The 26,283-nt window shown below is 45.6% G+C and overlaps 1 protein-coding gene across 2 annotated transcripts; it reads left to right on the forward strand.

The window, feature by feature from the left end:
• Positions 1-314: 314 nt before the first annotated feature.
• Positions 315-23,550, forward strand: HTATIP2 (HIV-1 Tat interactive protein 2). 2 transcript variants are annotated; one of them, XM_029582931.1, is made up of 6 exons: positions 315-448; positions 12,450-12,639; positions 15,329-15,436; positions 19,214-19,351; positions 21,841-21,902; positions 22,372-23,550. In XM_029582931.1, the coding sequence occupies exons 2-6, from the start codon at positions 12,451-12,453 to the stop codon at positions 22,595-22,597; spliced, it is 723 nt and encodes a 240-aa protein (XP_029438791.1). In that variant the 5' UTR covers positions 315-448; position 12,450; the 3' UTR covers positions 22,598-23,550. The 2 variants fall into 2 exon arrangements, with proteins under 2 accessions (XP_029438791.1, XP_029438790.1); XM_029582930.1 differs by lacking the exon at positions 315-448 and adding an exon at positions 1,356-1,506.
• Positions 23,551-26,283: the final 2,733 nt, after the last annotated feature.

Consider the following 26,283-nt stretch of genomic DNA (forward strand, 5'->3'; position numbering starts at 1 on the left):
GCCATGAAAGGGCCGAGCTGAAGAAATAAAACACCCCCTTTCACCGCTTGCCTTTATTTATGTTTTAAATGTTGCGGCAGGATTCTGGCTGAAAGGGAGCGGGTAATAAATGTGAATAAATAAAGAGGAAAACCAAACAAACCCTGAAACATCTCAGGCTGGTTGAGTTTTAGCAATTCCCCGCCTTTTAAAGCGAAGGGCAGGAGGTGGCTGCCTGGGGCCAGTAACATTGCCAGAGCCTTTACTGTAATGGGGCGGGGCGGGGTGAGCTGGGAAAGGGACACCGCAGGTGCAGAGGCCGGGGAAGCTGCTGGACACACAGCTCTCTCCTTGAAAGCTTTTCTCTGGCTACAAGCGCTGACAGTGAGTGCCTGAGGAGGACCGACGTCCAGGAAATCAGCAGAAGGCGGCAATCTGGTGGGGGCAGCACCGGTGTTCAGGAGGAGAGGTGGGTCTGGGGGGGGGGGGGGGGGCGGTCAGAGGGAGATGAGCTGCGGGGCAGGCAGAAGGTGAGGGTGCACCTATCTCCAGGGAGCTGGAGGGGGAAAGAGAGGAGCTGGGGGGCGGGAAGGGTGAGCGTGCACCTACCGGGAGGGAGGGGGAAGAGCTGGGGGAGGGGGAAGAGCTGGGGGGGCAGCTACCTGCAGGGAGCTGGGGGGGGGGGGAAGAGCTGGGGGGGGGGGGGGGGCAGCTACCTGCAGGGAGCTGGGGGAGGGGGAAGAGCTGGGGGTGGGGCAACTACCTGCAGGGTGCTGGAAGGGGAAAGAGGAGCTGGGGGGCGGGAAGGGTGAGCGTGCACCTACCGGGAGGGAGGGGGAAGAGCTGGGGGAGGGGCAGCTACCTGCAGGGAGCTGGGGGGCGGGAAGGGTGAACATGCACCTATCGGGAGGGAGGGGGAAGAGCTGGGGGAGGGGCAGCTACCTGCAGGGAGCTGGGGGAGGGGGAAGAGCTGGGGGGGGGGCGGGAAGGGTGAACATGCACCTATCGGGAGGGAGGGGGAAGAGCTGGGGGAGGGGCAGCTACCTGCAGGGAGCTGGGGGAGGGGGAAGAGCTGGGGGGGGGGGGGGCGGGAAGGGTGAACATGCACCTATCGGGAGGGAGGGGGAAGAGCTGGGGGGGGGCAGCTACCTGCAGGGAGCTGGGGGAGGGGGAAGAGCTGGGGGGGGGGCGGGAAGGGTGAACATGCACCTATCGGGAGGGAGGGGGAAGAGCTGGGGGGGGGGGGGGGCAGCTACCTGCAGGGAGCTGGGGGAGGGGGAAAGAGAGGTGCTGGGGGGCGGGAAGGGTGAGCGTGCACCTACCGGGAGGGAGGAAGAGCTGGGGGGGGGGGGCCCTAGCGAGCTTCGCTGCAGGAAGGGGCGGAGGGGGACTGCCTCTTCCGCACCTTCCCTCCATGCTGCCGGGGGACGGCGGGCGCCTCCTGCTCAGCGCTCTCGGGCTTGTGCTGGTCGCTGTCGCTCTCCTTTTACAGCGCCTGCAAGACGCGGAATCGCCGGAGCTGCCGAGGTAGCGCTCGCCCCCGTCCCTGCCTCTCCTCCCGCTGTCAGGCGGCGCCCCCTCCCCTCTCCTATTTCCAGCTGAAAGCTGCCACATCCCTCGCACTCCCTCCCTCCCTCCCTTCTCTGCCGCCTTTCCCGAGGAGCCTGGCTGAGGCCAGATGTGATGAGTGCTGCTAAGCCTCCCCCGATCGGTGGCCGCCCCTCTTCTAGAATAAGAGCCAGGCCCTCGATGGAAGGTGGGGTTGTTAGGAGATCCCGCCCCTATGCGTGCATCTGTCTTCGGGATGCCCTGGAGACCGGGCCGGGCTGAGGTGGGGGCCGCAGGGCCGGTCCGGTCACGCCCGCACTAATGGCTGTGTTTACTGCCGAGGCGGAGGTGCCCATTACAGGGTCAGGGGTCAGGGAGAGGCCTTTCTCTCCAGCAGCTGGCACACTCCTCGGGTTCGCTGCCTTACGTGGTGCAGGTCGCTTTAGGGACTGGGCTGTCCAGATGTGTGGGCAACAGCTGCACTGGTGGTCATGGCTGATTGGAGTATTGTGGGACCTTGTGGGTCAGACATGGCTGCAAGCAAAATAAAAAAACCCAAAAACCCTTAAATTACCCGGGAGGATGTACAAAGGCAGATGACAAAAAGCTGTCTTACATGAGAAGTGGTGACCTACAGCCACTGGCAGCTGAGATGTAGCCTTTAGCATTGTGAAAAGGATAGGTCAACTGGTCATTTGCTGCCATCACTGATGGTACCTACAGGTCACAATGCAAGTTCGAGTTTGAGAACCACTTTCTAAGGCTGGTTTTATGGATGGAAGCAGCCACTGTGGTACTCTCTGAGCTCTGCTGCCCACCTTGGGGAGGCCGATGCAGTATCACCCACATAAACACGTGCGGCCAAACTGGGCACCCGTTTTTTCAAAATGTGCGTAATTTCCACCTCTCCTGGGCGCGCGATGCTGAATTTGAATGAACGGCTGCCTTCAAACGCCTGGGGTGCCCAGGGGATGTGCACGTTAGGAAAAGGGGCGCTCAGAACGAGCGTCTGGTATCTCGCCCCGCAGGAATACGAGAGAGAGAGAGAGAGTGATCTGGTCTCTTTGCACATTGGCTAACTTCTTTGTTTTCTGCATGTGTTCGTTTCATTTGCATCACTTAATGAATGCATGGGTCGGTGTGGTCGGGTTATGTGTGAGTGTGTTTTTCAGAGACAGCAGGGGCTGTGTTCTCAGGCTACTCCTCTCCTCTCCCATAGTCACCAGTCTGCTCCTGGCACCCCCTTAGGGTGCCTCAGTAAGAAGAACCACAGAAAAGCAGAATATATTATTTTTTTTTAGTTGCGGAGCAACACTTAATGCCAGCTCCGGAGCTGATACATTTTCCATGTTAAAATGTGTGTGTTGGGGGGAGGGGGTGTATGTGTGTGTTCAAGATGGCATTTCATCTCCTTTGCTGGTGTCTGACCTGTTGGAACTTGCCCCCGCCTCAGGTAACAACTAAAGGGATAGAAGAATTTATTCGTTCTAAACCTGTCTAAATCGCTCTTAATTCTATCTGGGAAGCAATTGCTGGTCTTTCCTTTCAGCTTGTACGTTATCTCACGGCAGTCTCTAACCGAATCGCTACGAACTTCTAGAAAAAAGATCTGGAAAAACTATCTGTTCAAGCCTCAGAATTTCAACCTCAGATTTCTTCACTTAAAGAAAATGCTGGGAATCTAATAAAGGCCCTATGGCCCCGCAGTATAAAATTGAATCCTTAGAAAATGTTCTGAGATCTAGGAACATCAGATTAATACATTTTCCCAAGCAAAGAAACTATCCACTCACTCCAAATTCTACAAAACACAGCTGCTCAGATCCTTACTAACACGTGCAGAAATGAACACATCTCACCCGTACTAAAGGAATTACACTGGCTCCCCATCGCATCCCGAATCCAGTATAAGACCCTCTCTATCATACATAAGGTTCTTCACAATCCCGAGATGAACTGGTTCAATGATTCACTCATATTCCACGAGTCATCTAAACCAACCAGGAACCAATACCTTGCTACCATACGTACACCTTCCCCTAAAAGCACCAACCTGGCTTCCACAAGAGCTCGTGCGCTCTCCATAGCCGCCTTATGGAACACGTTGCCTGTAGATTTACGCCAGGAGGACTGCCATAAAATGTTCAAGCATAAACTCAAAACGTGGCTATTCGCACAAGCTTCCACCTAATCCTACCCATCCTTGTCAGCCAGCATCCGCCTCTGTTACATCCTCATGTTGATATACTTGAGACATTTTGTATATATTCTTGTTACATGTGCAATAATCTCTGGCTCCTAACTGCTCTTACCTAATCTCTAAGCTATACTCTGTACCATACCTCTCTCTATCCTATACCATACCACACTCTATTCTGTACCTCACAACTTCAATCCACATTCGCTACTGCAACTAATTGATAATTTTCCCCCTAGTGTATTATAAGCAACCTTGTAAGCAATGTTAGTGCTGTGTATATAGATCCCTTTATTTTTACTCTCCACGATTGTCTCCCCATATATATATATATATATATATATAAAACCATATAGACTTATATATTGTTCTTGGCATTGTATGTATTTGTTCTCCGGTTACCTGTCAAATGCCACTTAAGCTTAGTTTCTCGTTTATTGTAAACCGATGTGATATCCATATTGAATGTCGGTATATAAGAACCGTTAAATAAATAAATAAAATCACCTTCTCAGATGTTAAGATATTTCATGGAGGTACTGAAAATTCCAGAGAATATATTACCACCTTTGGCCAAGAGGTTTTTTTTTACCATCAGCGTAGAAGAGTCCTGGTCAGGGTTTAGAATTACAACCTTCTTTGGATGTCCTGAATATTATGGGGTGGGTTTTTGTTTTTTTTTTTTGGAAAATACTGGCACTGCTGAGAATATTGCTGCAACTTTGATTGCTATTTTTGTGGAAGACTTGGATAGGGACTTGGTGATGAGAGATTTCTTTCGTAACAGGATTTCCTCTCTTTTGAATTTGCGTGTCAACATGTTTCCTGATGTGGCTACAGCTGCCCAGCTTAGAAGAAAAGGGTTTCTTATGTTGCATCCTGGGGTTATTACAACTTGGGGGGGGCCTGTTTTGGTTAAATTTCCCCTGTAAATATGTGATCAAGCTGCACGGGGTCAAATATATCTCTTATGACCCCTTGCAGTTGACCAATTTTATAACTCAAAGGCCATCTCCCAAGTCTCCACTGAGTGCTTCTTCTCCTATGTTATCTGTCCCTCATGCTGATGGCTAAATATGTATTAGCTGAGTTTAGCTAGATTTCAGCCTTTTTCCTTTCCTTCTATAAAATGATTCCTCACATTTCTCTACACTCTCCCCCAAGAATTCTGGGCTAATAATTGGAAAATAGTTCTTGTTTAATTGAATTTTTTTTCCTCGATATGTTTTTCTCTGTGTACAAGAATGATTTATTGGCATTATTGTAAAGGCAATAAGGCCATAGGTGCAGCTATGAAAAGGCGCCAAGGCGAGCAGTGTGGCCGGCGGATCCTCAGGGGAAAAAAAAGCAGCGTGGCCCTGTCGAAATCAACAGTGTGGTCGGTGTGGCTTTAGTAAGTAGAAAAGCAGAGCTGCACTGCTGGCAGAGCTGGGTGTTATTTGATGTGTCAGTTTAAAAATATTTTATTGATGTTTGGAAGATTTTTATACGAATGTTTAATTATTGAATGTTATTCTATTCATGAATTGTTTTGAATATTCTTTTTATTGGTGTGGTTTTACTAATTTTGTTTTATGAGGAATGGTAATGTTTCTGGTTTTCTCATTGTTGCAGTGCATACAGAATTTGGCTTGTTGCGGTTTCCAGTTCAATTTTTGTCTGTACATTTCTATTTATACTGTATGGTCTCATTCTATATTTGAGGGTCTGTCTGTGTGTTGCATGTGTGACTGAAGTGAGTTATTCTGTTAGTGTGTAGTTTCTATGCAGAGATCTATAGCAGCTTGGCTTGTTCTGTTTTCCTAACAGGGTGTGTATTACTGTTTTAGGCCTGGAGTAATATTTGTAATATTAACTTTCATTGGTACGGTTGTTGCTGTTTGAGTGCTGGCAGTTAGTGCTGTTTTTATATAGAAATTCTGTTTTCTCGTGGCTCTCTGAGGGTCATGCCCAAGATGCATTACAGTAGGCGTCATACTATATAGGTTCCAAGCGTCTCTTGCTTTTTTGCAGGGTTTTCTGGTTGGCACCTCAGCAGTGCATGTAAATTTAATATACATATTGTAAGTGATATCTTTACCTCAGAAGACTGTGCTTTGAATGTTTTTCATATAAAATATGTAATTATAAATGCATAGTGTGTAATTGTGTGTGAGGAGGGTGTGATGGGGTGGGGGGGGGGAGGGTGCAAAGCTGTAGAGTTTTCCTACGGCACCTCATACCCTTGGCACTGGTCGTGGGCATTGCTGTACAAACATTGAATATTCTCTCCCAACTCATGGTGTCAATGGGTGTGGGTGAGGTTTTTTACTTGGCTGCCAAATTGCCTGGCTACAGCTCTGGTTGGGTGCACAGTGATTTCTTTTTTTTTTTTTTGCATTGGGGTAATAGCTAATAGTCTCATCTACATGGCATTTACGTGTGATGAGTGCTATTAGCTATCCGTGTTTTGGATGCACTAATCCCGTTATTACATCGTTGTTAATCTAGTGCATCACCTTGTGCACTAGCCTGAGCACACTTCATTGCATTGGCCCCCTTGTGCCTAAAAAATGACTTAATGCTTCCCCTGAGGCCTACTGGACTTATCAGACAGAGCTGGCACATTCAGCCAGGGTATGTTCTAGAATACAGGAGGGGTATTTTTGTGTTCTGCTGCCTCCCTCCTTGTCCAGCTCTCGCCAGGGACCCTTTAGGCACGGCTGCCCCCATCATGCACTGTTGGTCAAGCAATGATGTGGATGGCGGGATACAGTCTGCTCTGCCACGGATTTCCCTGGGGTTCCCGACCTCACAGCCAGCTGGGCTTTTAGGATATCCACAGTGAATATGCATGAGGTAAATTTGCATGTACTGGGTTTCCAGCGTATGCAAATTTGTCTTGGGCATATTAATTGTGGGTATCCTAAAATACCTGACTGACGATGGGGACCCCAGGATTGGTTTGGGATGCCCGCTGATGCTTCTCTACGAGTCACTGGGGGCTTTGATTCTGCAAGGTCTGCAGCATATTTGCTATCGCCCGAAGGAGGATTTTGATTTCTGTCCTCTGGAGACTCCTGCACCCCTCCCGATTTCACAGGCTAGAAGCTTTAGGTGCTATCCCCAGCTCCTTCCCTGATGGTTGTGAGTGCCTTCCAGCAGCCTCGGTAACTGAACCCCCCTGACTGCTGTTTGTTTGGAAGATCAGAGAGCTCGCTGGCCCAGGAGACTCCAAGCTTTGAGTAAACAGCCTCAGAAAGGCACGGGCTGGGAGCGAAGGCATGACGCGTTAGTTCGTATCGGTCTTTTCTATTAAAACGTTTATCCTTTTCATGAGAAATATCACCCTCCTGCCTTTTCTGCACTGGCAGACACTGGTTCTGTAATGGTTCGCCGCAGACATCAGGTTTTGGGTGTTTTTTGTAGATGGCTGTTGTATATTGTGCTTCCTTACTGTTTATAATCAGAATCAGACATTCATTTTGTTTTTCAGTATCTAAAGGGTGCGATAAATGGGAACTTAAGTAATTCAGGGAATTGGCACGAGGTTTCAGAACGTTTCATGTTTTGGTCACGAGTTCCAATCCAGCTCCGGGCGCTGAGCAGAACTCATTACTATCAGAAAGCTGTTCTGTGGCCTTAGTGCTGGTGAAGAGCTGTGGCAGAAAAGCACTCTCACTCTTTGACAGTGATTGACCCTCCTAATGGCATTCTCAGCAAGGAGGGCGGAGATGCAAGGCAGGGAGATGGAAACCCTCCAAGAGCAGGCCTGAGGTTCACTGGCAGATAGTGTGTGAGGGGAGATTACACTGCTGCTGCCCATGGTGGGGTTTTGTGTGTGTGTGAAGCTTGTACTGCTGTCGCCTATAGTGTACCTGTCCTGTGGTGGGGTTTTGTGTGTGTGTGTGAGAGAGAGAAGCTTGCACTGCCCCTGACTGTGTTTTGTGGTGGAGCAGTGTGTGGGTGTTCCCAGTCATTTCAAAAGCTTTCTTTTACTGTTTGTACAGAGATGTTTTCTCCCTGGCTCCTCCCACAGCCCCACCATAGAATAGGTACAACACAGGCACTGGCAGTGCAAGTCTCTCTCTCTCTCTCACACACACACATTACAGAATGGGTACAGCAGCGCAGTGCAAGTCTCTCTCTCTCTCCTCTCTCTCTCTCTCACACACACACACATTACAGAATGGGTACAGCAATGGCAGTGCAAGTCTCTCTCTCTCTCTCTCTCTCTCACACACATATTACAGAATGGGTACAGCAGTGGCAGTGCAAATGTCTCTCATATGCTCTCTCTCTAACACACATCACAGAATGGGTACAGCACTGGCAGTGCAAGTCTCTCTCTCTCTCTCTCACACACACATCACAGAATGGGTACAGCAGTGGCAGTGCAAGTCTCTCTCTTGTGCTTGCTCTCTCTGTCTCACACATCACAGAATGGGTACAGCAGTGGCAGTGCAAATGTCTCTCATATGCTCTCTCTCTAACACACATCACAGAATGGGTACAGCACTGGCAGTGCAAGTCTCTCTCTCTCTCTCTCTCTCACACACATCACAGAATGGGTGTAGCACAGGCAGCGGCACTGCAAGCTTCTCCACTGCCCCACCACAGAACCTACGCCATAGGACTCCTCCCCCTCCAATACCCTTGATGCATACATTTTCCTATGATTATGATTAGTAACCAATGGTAGGGCAGTGTTCAGAATGCTCAGTGACATCACAATGGGCTGTGACCTCCCTGAGGAGATTATAACTGAACTGATTCCCTATGGGAAATAACACGAAGGCTCTCTGTGGCTGAAATTTCAGTGAAAGGATCCAAAAGTTATTGGGGTAGGGACAGACAGACACACGAAAATGACTCTATGAGACCAGTGGCCCTGTAAGAAACTGGAATAATCAGCAGGGTGTATGTATCATTTGTTTGCATGTAAATGTACAGTTCCCCAAGGTGAATTTTAATGTTAACGAGGACCTCTGAGAATTTAAAGTAGAGGAGTTCAGGCCTTGCCTGGCTCGGCTGGGTAACGGCGGAAGTGAGATTGGAAAGCCCGGGATGGAATGCGGACTGATAGGCCTGGGTTTACTTCCGGAGGAAGACTTTTTATTTTTTACCCTTGAATAGCTGTCATGATCTATGCGTGTGTGCTCCGCCTTGAGATCTTCAGTTGTGTGGTACGATGCATTTCTGGTAGGTATTGGCTCGTCAGAAGAAAAGACCCGTGTGCTCACAAAAGGTACTGTGCAGAAACATTGTTGGATAATTTTTGGGTTGGTCCAATGAACTGTATCACAACCTGCAGGGAATCCAGTTGTATTTTTTTGTAGGTCCATTTTATAATTTAAAACTTTATATTCTGCCTTTTCAAACAATGGCTAGTACAAGACAGATTCAAAGCATTTACAAAACAAAAATTGTATTTAATATAAAAAAATTGCGCACGTAAACGTAAACTAGCCACCTTAACATCTAAACTTTTATAGCAACATCTCCATCCCTAAACACCTGATTCCCATACCCAGAACATTACCCAAGTATTAAATACATATAAACGAGCCAGGGCGACACCGAGACCCCTCAGCTCTATCCCTGAGTACATTTTATCCTCTCGTGTAGCCACAATAATTCCCAAACTGCAGCCTAATAATACAATAACCTGAAAAAGAAAGCAGAGGCTGACTGAATGGCCAAATACCTGAGACTCCAACCACCCTGACCTTCTTTCTCTTACCTTTCCTCTAGCGGGTACTGAGAAGTTGCACCTGGTTATCCAGAGCAGCTTAGGGAGTAAGGTTGATTTAAATAACCGAGTTCTTAGGTTGCGATGAAACGGAGCACAGTTCAGCTCCCGAGGGTGCTGCGCTCGTCCTGGACTGAACAGCAGGACAAGAAGATTCAGTGGTTGATTCGGGCACAGTGACCGGGAAGGCTGATATTATCTGATCGTTTTTTTTTCTCTGAGATAAGTTGCTCCTGAATTATGAAGTGGAAATCTGCAGGGTTCAGGGAGAAGTCCTTGTGGAACATCGGATTCGACAGCTGCTCTCTATCTGCTTTGCTACTTCCTTTTTTTTTTTTTTACCAGAGTCGCAGGCCCTGAAAAGGTCGGGTCAGACCAAGGCAATCATTTTATAGCACAAGGATCCTTGGGGGCCCCAATCTGGCACGAGGAACTGGGTCTTCTGCTGACCATGCACTGTTGTTGTGAGCAAATAAATGACTTTTATGTGACTAGCAGCATTATAAACTGAAACAAAATTTGACGTTTTCACTCTTATTTGCTAACAGACCAAACCTTAATTGTAGTTCTGATTTTCTGAGAACATGTCTGCGAGCAGGCTGGAGGGGAGACCTCATTAGGGGACGGACTCCATTTCTGAGTTGCTGACCTGATGAAGGGAGAGAACTTCTGGAAGTGAGTCGGAAATGTATGAATGTAGTCCCATACCAAGGTGTCCCTGCAGGTTATTTGCCCTTTTATTTCCCTGTATCTAAGAGGGTAATGGGACTCTCTTTTATTCACAAGAAATGCCTGTCTGACATCACAATGCCAGACCTGCAGGAGCAGGCATGGAATATTGCCTGTCTGACATCACAATGCCAGACCTGCAGGAGCAGGCATGGAATATTGCCTGTCTGACATCACAATGCCAGACCTGCAGGAGCAGGCATGGAATATTGCCTGTCTGACATCACAATGCCAGACCTGCAGGAGCAGGCATGGAATATTGCCTGTCTGACATCACAATGCCAGACCTGCAGGAGCAGGCATGGAATATTGCCTGTCTGACATCTCAATGCCAGACCTGCAGGAGCAGGCATGGAATATTGCCTGTCTGACATCACAATGCCAGACCTGCAGGAGCAGGCATGGAATATTGCCTGTCTGACATCTCAATGCCAGACCTGCAGGAGCAGGCATGGAATATTGCCTGACTGACATCTCAATGCCAGACCTGCAGGAGCAGGCATGGAATATTGCCTGTCTGACATCACAATGCCAGACCTGCAGGAGCAGGCATGGAATATTGCCTGTCTGACATCACAATGCCAGACCTGCAGGAGCAGGCATGGAATATTGCCTGTCTGACATCACAATGCCAGACCTGCAGGAGCAGGCATGGAATATTGCCTGTCTGACATCTCAATGCCAGACCTGTAGGAGCAGGCATGGAATATTGCCTGTCTGACATCACAATGCCAGACCTGCAGGAGCAGGCATGGAATATTGCCTGTCTGACATCTCAATGCCAGACCTGCAGGAGCAGGCATGGAATATTGCCTGTCTGACATCACAATGCCAGACCTGCAGGAGCAGGCATGGAATATTGCCTGTCTGACATCTCAATGCCAGACCTGCAGGAGCAGGCATGGAATATTGCCTGTCTGACATCACAATGCCAGACCTGCAGGAGCAGGCATGGAATATTGCCTGTCTGACATCACAATGCCAGACCTGTAGGAGCAGGCATGGAATATTGCCTGTCTGACATCACAATGCCAGACCTGCAGGAGCAGGCATGGAATATTGCCTGTCTGACATCACAATGCCAGACCTGCAGGAGGCAGGCATGGAATATTGCCTGTCTGACATCACAATGCCAGACCTGCAGGAGCAGGCATGGAATATTGCCTGTCTGACATCACAATGCCAGACCTGTAGGAGCAGGCATGGAATATTGCCGCAGGGAAAGCTAATTGACTTGAGGTTTTTCTCTTACCTTCAACAGCTAAACAGCTTGGAACATCTAAGCAGCAAATTTCACGTATGCATTTTTTATATTGTACCCTTATCTAATATTTGCAGCAGAGGTTTTATGTCTGCTTGCTGAGATGCGTGAATTGAATGTTTATGAAAACTTTTTAAGTGTGAACAAAACATCTGCTTTTAGCAGATCAGCTCAGTCTGACTTGCACCTTGGAATATGGTGCAAGTCAGCGTATTCTTGAGTGTACGTACGTATGTCCAGTGGAAGCTGTCTTAGATTTATTTATTTTGATTTATATCTCGCTTCATTTGCACAATAGGTTACAACAGAAACGCAAAATATTACAATAAAAATCACCAATAAGATGAAAAACATCAACTAACAAGATTAGATAGTTCTAATGGAAAATTAAACACACAGCTGCATCTTTACATGAAAATTATTCTTACCAGCAATTAGTTACATGTATAATCAAAATCCTAATTTTAGCTGTTGGTCTCTGGTTTCAGTTGCTTGCGCCTATTTTTTTTTAACGTTTTATGTTTTTGTATGTTTTAATGTTTTCATTTGTTTTTCTTATTTGTTTTCAGCAAATAGTTCACATAGTTTTCAAACTGTGCCCACTATTTGCCCAAAACTAAGTGAGAACAAAAATGTTGGGGTTTTGAGTGTGCAATTCAAGTGGTTTGAGACAAAATAAAAACAGGCTTATTTCTCCCGTTTTTTCCTTTTGTTTCAAATGAATGCACATCCCTAATAAGAACATAAACTGTCATACTGAGTCAGACCAAGTGTCCATCAAGCCCAGTATCCTGTTTCCAACAGTGGCCAATCCAGGTCACAAGCACCTGGCCAGATCTCAAATTGCAGACTTGTAAAGAGGGCTGGGTTTTTGAATGTATTTGAATTCTGGGTGCTTGATGTGTACTGCATCCCTAAACAGTGGACACTGATTTTTTTTTTTTTTTTTTTTTGAGCTGCTGCTCTTATGAAAACTTTTTTTTTTTTTTCTTTTCCATAAATAGAATGGCCGAGGACATAAAAAAGCTTCATGAAGACTTTCGGAAGCAAAACAAATCTTGTTTCATCTTGGGAGCCTCTGGAGCAACAGGCAAGGAGCTATTAAAAGAAATTATAAAGAATCAGATTTTTTCGAAAGTCACCATCATAGGTCGTAGAAAATTGACTTTTGAGGACGAAGCATATAAAGATGTGGTAAGAAGCAACCTGTCTTACATTTATTATTACAAAATCTGCTTCAGAACATTGCACTTATTGAAGGAGTGATTTGCTTTGGAGCTAAATTGTGTGAAGTATGTGATTCTACCATGCTTTAGGAGCATATGAGAGAGAGACAGACAGCCTCTTTATAAGGTCTTCATAGTAGTCAACTATTTATATCACTATAGGAGGGCAGCTAATAGCTTGAGGTGAGGTTTTGGTGGTGGTTTAGGGTCCAGTTTGACCATGCAGAGTGAGACGTACGAACAGCACATTACACCTCGGTGATGATGTGACATCATTTGGAGTGAGAAAAGTCTCACAAAAATGAGATTTCTCGTTCGTCTCACTCTGCATGTAAAACTGGCCTGTAAACCACCACCATCTCCCTCCCTCCCAAGCCCAGAAATGTCCAACGTTATACTATCATATGGTGCAATATTGCTCTTCGTTTTAATTAATCCTGCCCCTTCAGAAAATGTGCATTTGCATCATACAGTAACATGATTAGCGCATGCGTTATGGCGTTAACGCCATAATGCATTTTGATGAATGACCCTATACTTTTGGGAGGGAAGCAGAGGGGACTGTGGGGTGTGGTGTAGAAGTTAAAGCGGTTGACTCAAAGTTGGGATAGATGTGGTCCTTGTGTTCTGATGCTACTTCTTGCTGGATGACATTGGACAAGTCATTGCATGGTTCTTTCTCACCTGTATGAGCTTTCATGCTGATCCAGTGCTAAATAACTGATATCTCTTGGGTGAAAGTATCAGATTGATTGCATAAATCATGTTGGGATTCAGTGTGAATAAAAAAAACACAAGATATTCTTATTATTGTTGGATGACTACCCTTTGAGTCCATCTCTAGCCTACTGTAGAAGTTTGCCTGTTCTATATTCAATTGTTATAAAGCAGTACATTCAATTCAATAATCTGAATTTAACATTTTGTGGCAGAGTAGATACTGAGTAATTTCCATATGCAATGCTTGATTAACTTTCAGTGGTTTATAAATAATTACATCTATCAAATCTATCTTACTCAGTTTTTGCTGTGACCTAAAATGTCAAGGGTTCTATTGACATTTATTCTAATGTAGAGATGTGAGATAAAGTACTCTAGGTATCTCATAGTCATGCCCCTTTCTTTATCAGATTCCAACACTGATTAGTTGGACTGAATTTGTTTATCAGATGGCTTTACAATGAGCATCTGCAGTGAGGGCATGTATTCCAGTACAGTAGCTGCAGAATTGCTTCATAAGAGAAAATGCTGGAAAATATTTATTGCAAAACCAGCTCAGATTGTAGTTAGGTTGAAGATTGTTGCAACATGACTAATCAAACTTTAAATTCCAGATTTTAAGATTCTATGCAACACCTTAATACTGAAAGAAATTCTAATGGAAAAAAGCCATTTTGTCTGCTAGCAATGCCACTGATAACCTGATTATCTCTGACTTCAGCAAGGCTGGCGGAAGCACTAGGCGAGCTAGGCCTGGACCTAGGGCTCAGACTATTAGAGGGGTGAGAAACATGCAGGGCTGTGAGCGGCGGCAAGGAGTAGGGATTCGAATCTCCACTCCTCTTTGCCGCCGCCGCTCGCGAGAGGTAGGTGTCAGGGCTGCGGGTGGGGGTTGTTCCGGCGTGACTGGGGTCGGAGGTCGGCGCAAGGCAGAAGCTGCCTAGGACGCCTAATCCTCTTGCACCGTCCCTGGACTTCACTATAAGCCAATTGAAATAGAGGCCTATTAGTTATTTATTTTTTTTATTTTGATACATGATTGCTATGTAAATGCAGTTCAAAGGAAGCAAGATTTTCAAGACTGAAAGATTAAAATACTGCTGTTTGCTCACAGTAAAATGTACCTGTCACCTGCAGTGTTGCTAATAAACGACACGATTGTCTCCATGTTGGCTGGCTCGTAGTTCTGTAACTCCTCGCGCACCTGTGAAGTCTGCGTGTACGTTCTGCATGCGGACTTCGCCAAGGATTTTCAAAGCAAACTTACATAATTTCTCTTTGGAAATCCTCGGGTAGTTGGCCGAGTATGAGCACACACAACCTCATCAGGGGACGTAACTTCTTAAGACCAAAACGTATGTGCGTAAGCTCCGGCTCCAACCCAGCTCCGCTCGCCCTCCCTCTGCACCCCCCACCCTGGCAAGCCTTTTGGCAGGTCACGTTGATCAGGGTTATGGGCATACTTCTGTGCCCACAGAGCCCCAGGCTTTTCATGCTAAAGAGTCTCCAGGTCTCTTACCCCTTTCATACCACTGCCCTCCACATCCATCTCAAACCCGAGTCAAAGTACTGCCCTCCAACACCTCCACTGGGAGACCTTTTCAGACCTTCTTACAAGGCCAACAACATATCAAACATCCATGGCCCCTTCAACGTCTCATGACTGATGGGTTTTCCTAGTAATCCACAAAAACTAGGGAAACCATTGTCCAAGACATCTGACCTCTAATGCTCCTTGAAGCTTGGTGTTTCTCCATGGTCGTGCCCATCAGGTCACCCCAGTGCCTTCTTGGAAGCCTGATGTTGGGTAGGCAAGATCACACAGGTGACCTGGGAAAAGCTGGCAGCTCTAGAAGTACATGTTTTTCATGTTAAAGCTCCATTAATTTGATTCCTAATATATTGCACTTTTTACATTTTCTCTCTTCTGTCTTTAGATTCAAGAGGTGGTAGATTTTGAAAATTTGGATGACTATTCTTCAGCATTTCAAGGTCACGATGTTGGATTCTGTTGCTTGGGAACCACTAGAGCCAAGTCGGGAGAGGTAGGTACCGATCCCCAAAGAACCCTTATCTTTGCAGCCGTTGCTGTGCTGTCCATTGTATTTGAGCAGAAAATGTTCTGGGTACAGAAGGTTGAAATTAAGAGCTACTATGGTAGCAGTTTTCAAATCCCATTTACTCACGTTAAGTGCACTGAACATGGGTGAAACCTATGGACAATTCAATGATGTATATTGTAGTAAATTTCAATAGCTCACTTAACATGGGTGAAGTATGTTTACACGAGTAAAACCCAGTTTTAATCAGGCACTTAGGACGTAAGTCCTGGTGAACATAGTACATGCGGACTTGTGCGCACAGGTCCACTGTGAGAATTAGCCGGACTGTGCGAACCTTTGTATGCCTGCTAAAGAGCGAGTGTAAATGTTCACATGGCTAGTTGTGCTCATGTTTTCAAAAATCAAAACCGTGCACGTAAATGAGTACCCCACACCAACTCAGCCCCCGGGAGCGTCTCTGGGCAGTGCACAGAAAGGTACGTGTGAAATCACTTTTACACACACACTCACACAACCCCCAGGGGTAATCTTCAAGAAGGCCGTTTGTGCATGTAAAACCACATTTTACATGCGTAAACACTTTAAAAAATGAACCCCTAAATGTACAGTAATTTGAAATCAGTGAAAAGAATCCATTCAGAGTAAAGATTCCAAATAAACCAATATTTGAAATATAAGAGTCTCTCTTGTGTGTTGTTGCTGATCCTTATTTACCATCCGGGCTCCTGACCTCCCCCTAGGAGTCTGGCTTGCCCACTTATTGTCTACCAGGGATGTCTAGGTTTTTATCTCTATTTCACTTTTTTTTTTTTATATTGAAGAAAGCGATTACAAGGCTATTCCTTTGATATGGATAATACATAAGAAGCATCCTTTGAGGCTGAACTGGTTGGTTAACCAACAAAAATACACATCAGCTGAGTTTGTTTTGTTCTTCTCTGACCTTCGCCCTGCTCCCTAGAAGTCCACACTGTATATGGATGACCATGCCCCTTCTCAGCCCTGTGTCCCCTTCCCTTCTATCAGGAGGAATAGAAGCTGGAGGTTAGATGCAGCTCCAACACTGCTCTCTACATTAATGGCGGGGGTGGAAGGGAAATAGAATAAAAAAGGTTACTAAGAGCCAAGAGTAACAGATAAGTATGAGAGAGAAAAAAAAAAAGTGCGAAGCTTGCTGGGCAGACTGGATGGGCCGTTTTGGTCGTCTTCTGCCGTCATTTCTATGTTTCTGTATATATGTTAAGAGTTATTGCAACCCTGTAGATTTGTTTTTGTTGTTGTTGTTGTTGAATGAACTCCTTGCAAAAAAAAAAAAAAAAGCCTGGAACAGAGGATGAAAGTCAGTTGAGTTCATAGCTTGCTCTTCTCATGAGTTTACTTTTTATATGCACAATGAATAGTTTACGGTGGACAGCAGCGCCCACTACCCATGGAGTACAGTACGCATCATTTTAAAGAGATTTTTGAAGCATTCAGAACGTGTCGCAGAGAAGTCTCCTACCCCCAAGTCCAAAAGCAAACAGTCTGACTTAATTCTTGATTTGATTTTCCGCCCTTCATTTTGGGACATCCCAGCAGAGTAGCTAAGGGGCTTAATTTATATCGGCAACTTGAAAAGATGGTGGCTAGTTTGCGCACACAGATGCCCCGATTCATTTAGATGTACAATGGGAGATGAGCCTTCCTGAATCTGGCCCTAAATGTTACCAAGTAGAAAATTCAAACATCAAAAAAAAAAAAAAGAACTATATTTGAAGTTGGGTCTAGCTTTGATGGAAAGGAGAGTGCTATTTTGTGTGCATTGTGCTTTCAGTGGAGGTGAAAGCAGGTGAAGTCAGGTTTTACAAATGCGGTATCAAACGAAATTCTCCTGGCCTTTCATGGGAGTAACCAAACAACGAAACGCTAAAAAGACTTTGTACGTCGAGGCAGTTGCTTCAGTACCAGTCTGACTCTAGGCTTCCCTTCCTCGCCCAGATCCTAGCACTTCCATTCACGTTGCTTTTATTAATCTGTCATTAATTTTGCTTCTCACTGTGAAACCTTTTTGAATCCCATGTTAAAAAAAAATTAAAAACAATTGGAGAGCAGAATTTTATTTTATTTTTTTTAATAAATTTATAAACAGAAATGTGTGCAGTTGAATTTTATCCCCAAAAAGGATAACGGTCCTCTTAATTTTAAACTAAGCTAATGAATGCACTACTTATGGGAAAAAAAAAAACCCCACCCTCTGAAATTTAGGAGCTTAGCCACTAATGTTTTATAATCGGCTTGAGAGCTGAGTGGATCTCTGAGCTCGTACTCTTGGACTAACAGGCTATTGATTGGCAATACAACAATATTTAGCATTGTGCAGGGGAAGAGCAGTGACGAAGGTGCGGACACCTTGTCAAACGGGGCCCATTGAGCGGGGATGATGGGTTAAGCGTGGGGGCCTGACTGGCAGCGTGGGTTTCCCGTTCTTCAAGGAGAGCTTGTCAGCTGTGAGCAAGCCCAGTGAAAGGAAGGGACGCCAGCATCTGAGGGCCGGGCCGGCACGGAGGCAACTTGGCCGGCTAATCAGATTGAGAAAGTCCCATGGTATTTATGTCACTTTAATTTTCGTCGGACAATCGGAGACGGCAGCACTCTATTAAGGGGCGCTTGATCCAGAACTAAAGCCAAGTAAATGAGGGTTTCAGTTTAATCAAATTATCCGTTTACTGGCCCTGGATTAGGCCAGAGAGGCAGCGTGGGTCTGCAGGCTTTTCATTGGCTGGCTTGAGAAACAAATACGAAGAAAAGGGGACTTACAATACTGCAAAATACTGCAGTTTTGTTTGATTTCAGTCAATCGCCGTGCAGCTTTGAGCTGCTTGAGAAAATGTAAGGCTGAATTAAATGTAAAAGTCTATTATTCGCTTTTTTTTTTCTCTTCTGTTTTACACCATGAGATCTGCTTTCGGAATTAGCGTCTCTCTTTCTGTGCAAAAACAAAAATGTAAAGATATAAAATGAGTGAATAAACGGATCTGAGCAGCAGTTTATTTGCACATGTGAAAGTCCGTAAATGAATATTTGCTGATTTTCCCATACAAGTTCCTGCAGGCTCCTTGACCAGTGTTGCATTCGTTTTCTTGATTGGGTAATGCAGAGGCCTCTGTTTCTTTTCAAGATAAGCAGTAGGGCTGCTTTTCAGCTGCAACACAGAAAAGGCAGTGATGGGCCGGCTCGGTGGCTCGTCCGTAGTGGGACCTGGCTGAGACGTTTTCCCCAGGTCGCATGGGGCGGGGGATGCTGCAGAGGCAGCACTCTCGGCTGTCCGGGGTACGAGGGAGGGAGGCCCTGCCTATTGTGCAGAGGGCGCCTGATTGCATGGTGCCAGAAAGAGGCCCTCGTGCATGTCCCCCCATCCGAGGGCTGTCACCTCAATAACTGCACTAAAGGGGCTATAAAATGGGAGGGGAAAGAAATGCCTGGGTAGTTGCAAATGAAGACTCATGGCGCCAGGTCCTGGTCCTGATTCAGTTGGAAGCCCAAATGAAGCAGGAGGACACTGCCATAATCACCACCACCCCCCCCCAAAAATATGCAGTACTTTGGAGGAAAGGTTGAGACTGCCTATGCAGCCGTTCTCTCTCCTGCTTGCGTCCTGGCCACAAGAAATCACGCGTCATGATAACAGCTGAAGGTTTTCCTGCTTTTAGAACCCAGTCCTTGGCTGCCCATAATGTGAGGATTGATGCCCCTGGGTTTGCCTGTGTCTTTATGTTTCAGGCTGGCTTTATTCGTGTGGACCGGGATTACGTTCTCAAGTCAGCCCAGCTGGCCAGAGCCGGAGGGTGCACCCACTTCAACCTGGAGTCTTCCAAAGGAGCCGACAAGGGCAGCAACTTCTTGTACCTAAGGATTAAGGTTGGTGCTGTAGAACCGAAAGCTACATTTGAGGGTAAACAGCAGTCAGAACAGACGAGTTGTAAATGTGAAAAGCTCGAGCTCCTTTTAGGATTTGGAGTGTGTTGACATGCAGGTCTCCGGCATGTCCTGGCCTTGTTGCATTCCTCTTAATGAGCAACGAAATTTGAGTGCTCGGGTGAGTAAGTTATGATACAGCCAGAGCCGATGCTACCCGCCCATTCATTCATTCTCTGTCCCGGGCCCATCAAAAACAATCCCAGCTCCCTTCAGTGATGCAAACTTTGAAAACTGATCCCATCCCCCCCAGGTATCAGGTGCCCTAGGCAAACCTTATAGCCTTGCACAATGCCCCCCTCGGCCTGCTGCACATACACAGTTAACAGTTATGTATTTATAATCACATTCTACATGAAAAATATCAAAGTACCAGATTCTGAGGAAAAATATCACTTACATTAAATTTCCATGCACTGCTGTGATGCCAACCAGAAATCCCTGCAAAAAAGACACTTGGAACCCATAGGGGTAGATTTTAAAAAATTGCGCGATCGCGTACTTTTGTTCGCGCACCAGGCGCGAACAAAAGTACGCTGGATTTTATAAGATACGCGCGTATCTTATAAAATCCGGGATCGGCACGCGCAAGGGGGTGCACATTTGTGCAACCTACGCGCGCCGAGCCCAGCGCGCGCTGCCTGTTCCCTCCGAGGCCGCTCCCCTTACCTTTGGCAGATTTACGCCAGCCCCCGACCCGGGGGCTGGTCCAGAGGCCTTGACCACGCCCCGGGACTTACGTGCGTCCCGGGGCTCTGCGCGCGCCGGCGGCCTATGCCCGGGTGTGCTGCCTGTGCAATTGCGCTGTTTTCACACCCGGTAGTGCTGGGCCTGGATACAGGTAGATTAATATTTTCGTAAGAGGAGATAGTCGCACACGAATAACAACAAAGGAATTTTCAGCAGCTCCCTTTGACTGAGTTTAGTTAGGCATTGGTGGATGTGATTATAAGACCAGTTCTTGGACTGCGGGTGATGGCATAGCAGAACCGTTTACTTCTGTGCTTGCATTCGTTCTACTTTCAAGTTTTGGATGTCCAATGCCAGTGCAGCCTTCACCTGACCCTGTGCAAGATGTCTTCCTAGCTATTGAGGTCTGCCTTGCAGATTTTGAGGGTATCCTTGAATCTAAGGCATGGTCTTTCAGTTGGTAACCAGGTATCCCGAGAGGGAAGAAACGGCATGTAAGGGGTGTTTTTCCCATCAGTAAAGCCTGAACCTTATTCATATGAGCATGGATGGTTTATTCCCACTTTGACTGGACTCACTGATATTCAGGTCCACGTTGACCTAGGAATGGGGAAGTAAATGTTTGAGTGAGTGGTGGTTTGAAACACGGAGATGCCTTGACTCTTAAAATCTTATCTTTAAATTGTAACAAGGAAGTTGTCCACAAATATTCTAGTCCTAATAACTGATGTAAACCTACAAAATCTAGAAAACTGAAGAAAAGTTGCAAAGCCACTTTCCACAGTTTAGTTCCATGCTTTGAAAGTACAAAACACATTTCATGCCTGTATTTTTGGAGGAGTTTGATAAGTACAAATTTGTGCATATTGCAGACCATCGTGGGATTAGAATTCTGTGACTTCATCAAGAAAACCTCTGTGTAACCATTCATTCTCTAACAAAGTTAGAGGCATTGGATAAGAGGGATATTCCCATTCCAACCAATATATATAAAAAAAAAATGATGCTAGAAAAGTGGACAGAGCAGTCAAGGGGAAAAACTCAAGAACGGCATTAATAATAGAAGTTCCAGTACCAAGCATTGAAACAGAAGATAATCATGTTCTGGGTGCAGTCAAAGACCAAGAAAATGTGGCAGAAAGATACAGAAATAATCCCAATTGCATTGGGTACCACTTGCCTGATTACAAAGAACATCCAAATAAAAGCACCTCAAGATGCTGTCTGTACATATGAGTTCCAGAAGGGGGGGCGCCCTTTGGCACAATACACTAACAGTGAATTTGTGAGACTGGGCTCATACTCCACATGCTCTGAGTTATGTATGAGGTTCGTTCGTTCTCATTCTATGGGCAAATCAAACCCAATTGCAAACGCTACCTCCACAAAGAAAACAGAGGGCTCAGAAGTGGATCCCTGCTGCTTTTCAGAAATGATGGGAAAGGAAACTCTCGAAATTAGTAGTTAAATGGGATGAGGAAAGCATCACAGGGTGAATTTATCCCAAGCAGCAGATCGCCTTCCAGTCTGAGAGAAGATTTTTCTCTTGCGATTGTGATAACTTTTCATTGATCTGATGGAAAAATGTTTCCAAGAACGATGCTGCACTTCCGCTTCCTCACATGGGTCCTTGCTTTTCATGTGAAGGTAGTGTCTATGTGGGTACTGTGTCCATTTTCTTTCTGTGCAGCCTAATTATGATCAAATGGTTTTAATGGTACATATTACTTTTCCTGTTTTAGGGTGAAGTGGAAGCGGAGATTGAACATCTTGACTTTGATCGGTACACGATATTTAGGCCTGCGTAAGTACGCGTTGGACAGACAAGGGTTTGCAACAGTACGAATCTGTACTCATTTAAGGAGACAATCTTCAACCTCTCTGCACTGGGGAAAAAGACCACACGGGCTTTGTAGCAATATTCAAAACAAATGCCCATGCATGCTTTTGCCTTGAAACTTGCTGTGGGTGGCAAGTACGCCCGGTCACTCGTAGCTGCTTTTCCTGAGCGTAGATTTTTGCTGGAGTAGCACATGTCAAGGTCTGAAAAAGCAATCTCCATACCATTCTCCTGATCCAAACTCGCCCCTGGGGAACACCCATTCTCAGCACCTCTGAAACTACACATATTGTGGACTTCTGGTTGCATTTAAGGAGAGCAGTTTACAGGTAGATGATTAGAACAGATAAAATGCTTAAAAAAAACCAAAACAAAAAAGTCTCCACCCCCCCATGCACCTTATGTGATCGTTTTGCTCCTTTTTTATTCGCAGAGTCCTACTGGTTGACAGAACAGAATCTCGCCCTGCAGAGTGGATAGCACAGAGAGCCTTAGTTCCCATATCTTACATTTTTCCAACTACATTCTCAGTTCCTTTGACAACTGTGGTGAGAGCCATGATTAACAATGCAGCGATCCAGAGTGGCAAGAAGGTGGAGTTACTGGACAACAAAGTCATTCATGCACTAGGGAGAGTGGAAGAACCAAAGAAAAAATGATGCCATGCTAGAATGTTTTGTCTGAACAGTTTTACTGTATGCCTGTGCATTTCTGTCAAAATTGGTTTGCAAGGGTTAGAGCCCTCTAACAGAAGGGTGCTGCAGTCTCAGGATAGATTGTTTTAATTCCAATCATTTACTCTTTTTAATATGTTTTATGGTGTGGAATTGGAGGTGTAGCCTAACTGTTAGAGCTCCTTTGGCAAGTCACTTTACCTTCCATTGTCTTAGGTACAAACTTGGGGTTCATTCGCAAAGCCACGTTAGGCCATTTACTACCACGTTAAATGGTCTTAATGTGGGGCTAATGAGAGGTGTTTGAAATATTATGATGGAATTACTTCTGATTACTCTGGCTGAGGATGTATTTAGAAGTTAGGCCTTTAGTGAACTCAAGAGCTCTCACACAGGCACACATCACGTGATAGTAACTACTGTGAGAACAAATGGTAACCACCAGGTGCGCAGGATCCGAGGTGAGAAGGTCAGAATTACAAGAGATGGCCTAGACTAAGTTTTGGGAACTCTGCATGCATTTCTCATAACATAGTTTCAGATACGGCTAGCAAGAATATAACTGGCAGAGGGGACAGGCTGAACCTGTACTGAACCGAACTGAGTGCTGATAGCGAGAGGAGAGGAGAGATCGCTTCCTGGACAAGCTAAGAGCAGATTGATCCCTTGGAAATGTGTGTGTGATACCTCTCATTAGCCCCACGTTAGACCATTTAACGTGGTAGTAAATGGCCTAACGTGGCTTTGTGAATGAACCCCTAAGTTTGTACCTAAGACAATGGAAGGTAAAGTGACTTACCCAAGGAGCTCTAACCATTAGGCTATTATATATTACACACATAATATGCAGGTGTGCTCTTTAGTATTATCTGATTTTATTTATTCTCTGCTCTATCCTCATGTTGCTTAAATAAACATAGAAAGACCTGGAACTGCGATGTACTGAGTCAGAGTCTGTGTGTGTATTTGTGCAGTGGGTAAGCTCCTGGGTTCAAGCCCCCTGGTGTGCAGGCAGAAGCCCCTTGGGTAAAACGCATAGCGTTTGTGGTCAGAACAAATATCTTGCGATTATTTCAGCCCCTGCACTGCATGTATTAAATGAGCTGATTAGTATGCAAATGCATGCTAATCAGCTCATTACCAATTAAACCCATGCAAATTAAATAACGTGGCTTACCTAAAAATTTGCAAGCCATGTTAGTGACATGAAATTAGCTACAACTCTGAAGTTGTAGATACCTTCCCCCTAAGAGCATCAAAACATCAACCCACATCCCGATGCACCTGTGGACAAGGCTTACAGGGGCCAATGACCCTGTAACCCTCCCACCTCCCTCTCCTGAAGTAATGGAAAAACCCTGGGGGTGAGAAATTTGGCAGTGTTGTTTGATTCACTTTTACCTTTTGCCATCAGAGAAATAAGAGATTCAAAAGGTCTATTGTTGGCTTTGTGGGATGTTAAGCCACTTGGTCTTTCGAACACTGGTTCAGGCGTTGGTATCACCAGTCTTAGATTACTGTGATGAGTTATTGATCAGCCTTCCAGGTGAACGTATTCACCGTCAGCAGGGTTGTACAAAATATGATGGCCAGGTTGATTTTCGCCTGCTCCCCCGGTGACCGAGTGCAGCATCTTTATGTCAACTTCATTGAGTTTCCATTAGGCAGAGAGTGCAGTTTAAGATCCTGAGTTTTAATGTTTAAACTAACTTGAGGTGGGAGCCAGTATTTAAAGAAGCTGGATACTAGTTGTACCCTAAAGGCTGGATTTTAAAAGGCCCGTGCATTTAAAAACCAGGGTTTACATGCGTGGTTGGGCCTTGCGTGCGTGGCACTTATTTTAAAACTGTCCCAGCCACATGCATAAACTCCGGGATGCAGACAAGTGTCGGGCCTCGCCAAAGGGCTAGGCAGGGGGCAAGGCACGTTGTTAAATTTGTTTTAATAAACCAGACAAACTGGTCAGCCTGGATTATTTGAGTTTTTCCAGCTTAGCTGGTGCTTCTGGAATTGTGGAGAGCAGAGGATGGTGCTCTGCAGCTCACATTAACAAGCTTGGCTAGCCCCCTTTCACAACAAATCTTGGCTTTAGCAATCTGAAGTCATGTGGCTCCCCCTCAAAGATTTTACTGCTGAACTCAAATTTGGCCATAAGAACCTCTCCCTATAACCACAGTTGTACTGGCTTCCAGGTGATGTCTTATGCAGAGGAACTGCAGTTTACATTATTATACGTGTTCAGCAAGGAACACCCAGTCTGAACTGAATTACGTTATTAAGCAGAAGATTAATAACATTCGTGTTGTGGATTCACAGTTAACCAAACGTAATATTGCAGCTCGGGTTTTTTTATGTCTGCTTTCTTTTATTGAAGAATCATGAACCAGCAGCATGCGTCGTACTCTGGGGACTCTACATGTGTGAGACAGAGACAAAACTGATAAGGCAGATGCAGTATGGATGGGACTGTGCCTTGCATGTTTTGAAACATGGAACAATTATTTTATTTAAAAGATTTAGAGTCTGCATAATTTAAAATTCTAGGTGGGGTACAAAGTTACGTACACAATAAAACAGTTATAACAAACAACATAATCCCATACAATAAATGGCCATACTAACACCAAAACCCTGCAACTACTTTATACTGCAAAACTAAACGATACGTAGTAGAACACCTTTTATCTAAACAGTTGTTAATCAGAAACTCACATGAAAAATTGTGGTCCCCAGGCCCCGATCCATTATCCAAACAAAACTTGCATTATCCAGAATTTGTGCATAAGGCTCATTCCTGCCTTGCTCACAAGCACCTCTGACTTTGAATGATGGTGGACCCTCTAATAGGGCATTCAAAATATTTTTTTACTGCACCCAAAAATGACTTTAGTTTTCCCATTCATCGTCTCAGAAAAGTAAACAGTCCAAAGATGTCTCTCTTAGTTCTAGCGGCTGAGTCAGTGTCCCTATGGTGGCAGGCGCTAGGTAAAACTCAACCCTCCATATGCTAGAAAGTGGGCTTCCAGTGGGGACTTGGATCTCCTTCTCTCTCTGCACCTCTGGTGGTAGAAAGTCCCAAAAAATGTCCAAAATCTCCTCCTCAATGGGCAGGATCTGGTGGCAAAAGTCCCTCCTAAAACAATAGAAATAAGCCTCTCTGAAAAACGTCCTCTGTCTTTGTCATGGTCTCTGTCTGGTCACTGCTATCCTTCCTTAGCTGGTAGAAAAGGGTTCACAGCACCATATCCTGACCTCCCACAGGCAGGGATGACGATCCTCTCTTCAAAATCCAAAACCAATCTCTTCCAGACCTGGAGGGCAGAACCGCTGTAGGACCAGGGTGTGGGGCCTGAGAATGAGAATCACTTCTCCAGTCTCCAAACTACCAGCCTGCTTTAAAGGAGCGGACTGACCAATCCAAGCAAGCCTCTCTGGAAGTGCCTGCAAGGGATGGACAGCAAATTAGTCTCTCTCTCCAAATCCTAATTTACGGCTTAAACAGAGGGTAGTCTGGAGACCTGGGGTGGGGGGGGGGGGGGTCCTATACATATGAATACATTTATAGCCTTATAACTGATGCACTCTACTCTTGGAAATGGGAGCTTTAGTGCCATGTGGCTTTATCATCCTCCAGCTCCAGCACTCTGCGGACTTTTTTTTAGAAGTCATTT

This window comes from Rhinatrema bivittatum, chromosome 17 (assembly GCF_901001135.1).
Source record: "Rhinatrema bivittatum chromosome 17, aRhiBiv1.1, whole genome shotgun sequence".
Classification (NCBI taxonomy): domain Eukaryota; kingdom Metazoa; phylum Chordata; class Amphibia; order Gymnophiona; family Rhinatrematidae; genus Rhinatrema; species Rhinatrema bivittatum.

Excerpts from the sequence above, each read along its gene's own strand:
- HTATIP2 (XM_029582930.1), top strand. The coding sequence starts at position 1,394 with ATGCTGCCGGGGGACGGCGGGCGCCTCCTGCTCAGCGCTCTCGGGCTT. Across the intron at positions 1,507-12,449 it reads GAATCGCCGGAGCTGCCGAG|AATGGCCGAGGACATAAAAA; the intron begins GTAGCGCTCGCC and ends TTCCATAAATAG. Across the intron at positions 19,352-21,840 it reads TCTTGTACCTAAGGATTAAG|GGTGAAGTGGAAGCGGAGAT; the intron begins GTTGGTGCTGTA and ends TTCCTGTTTTAG.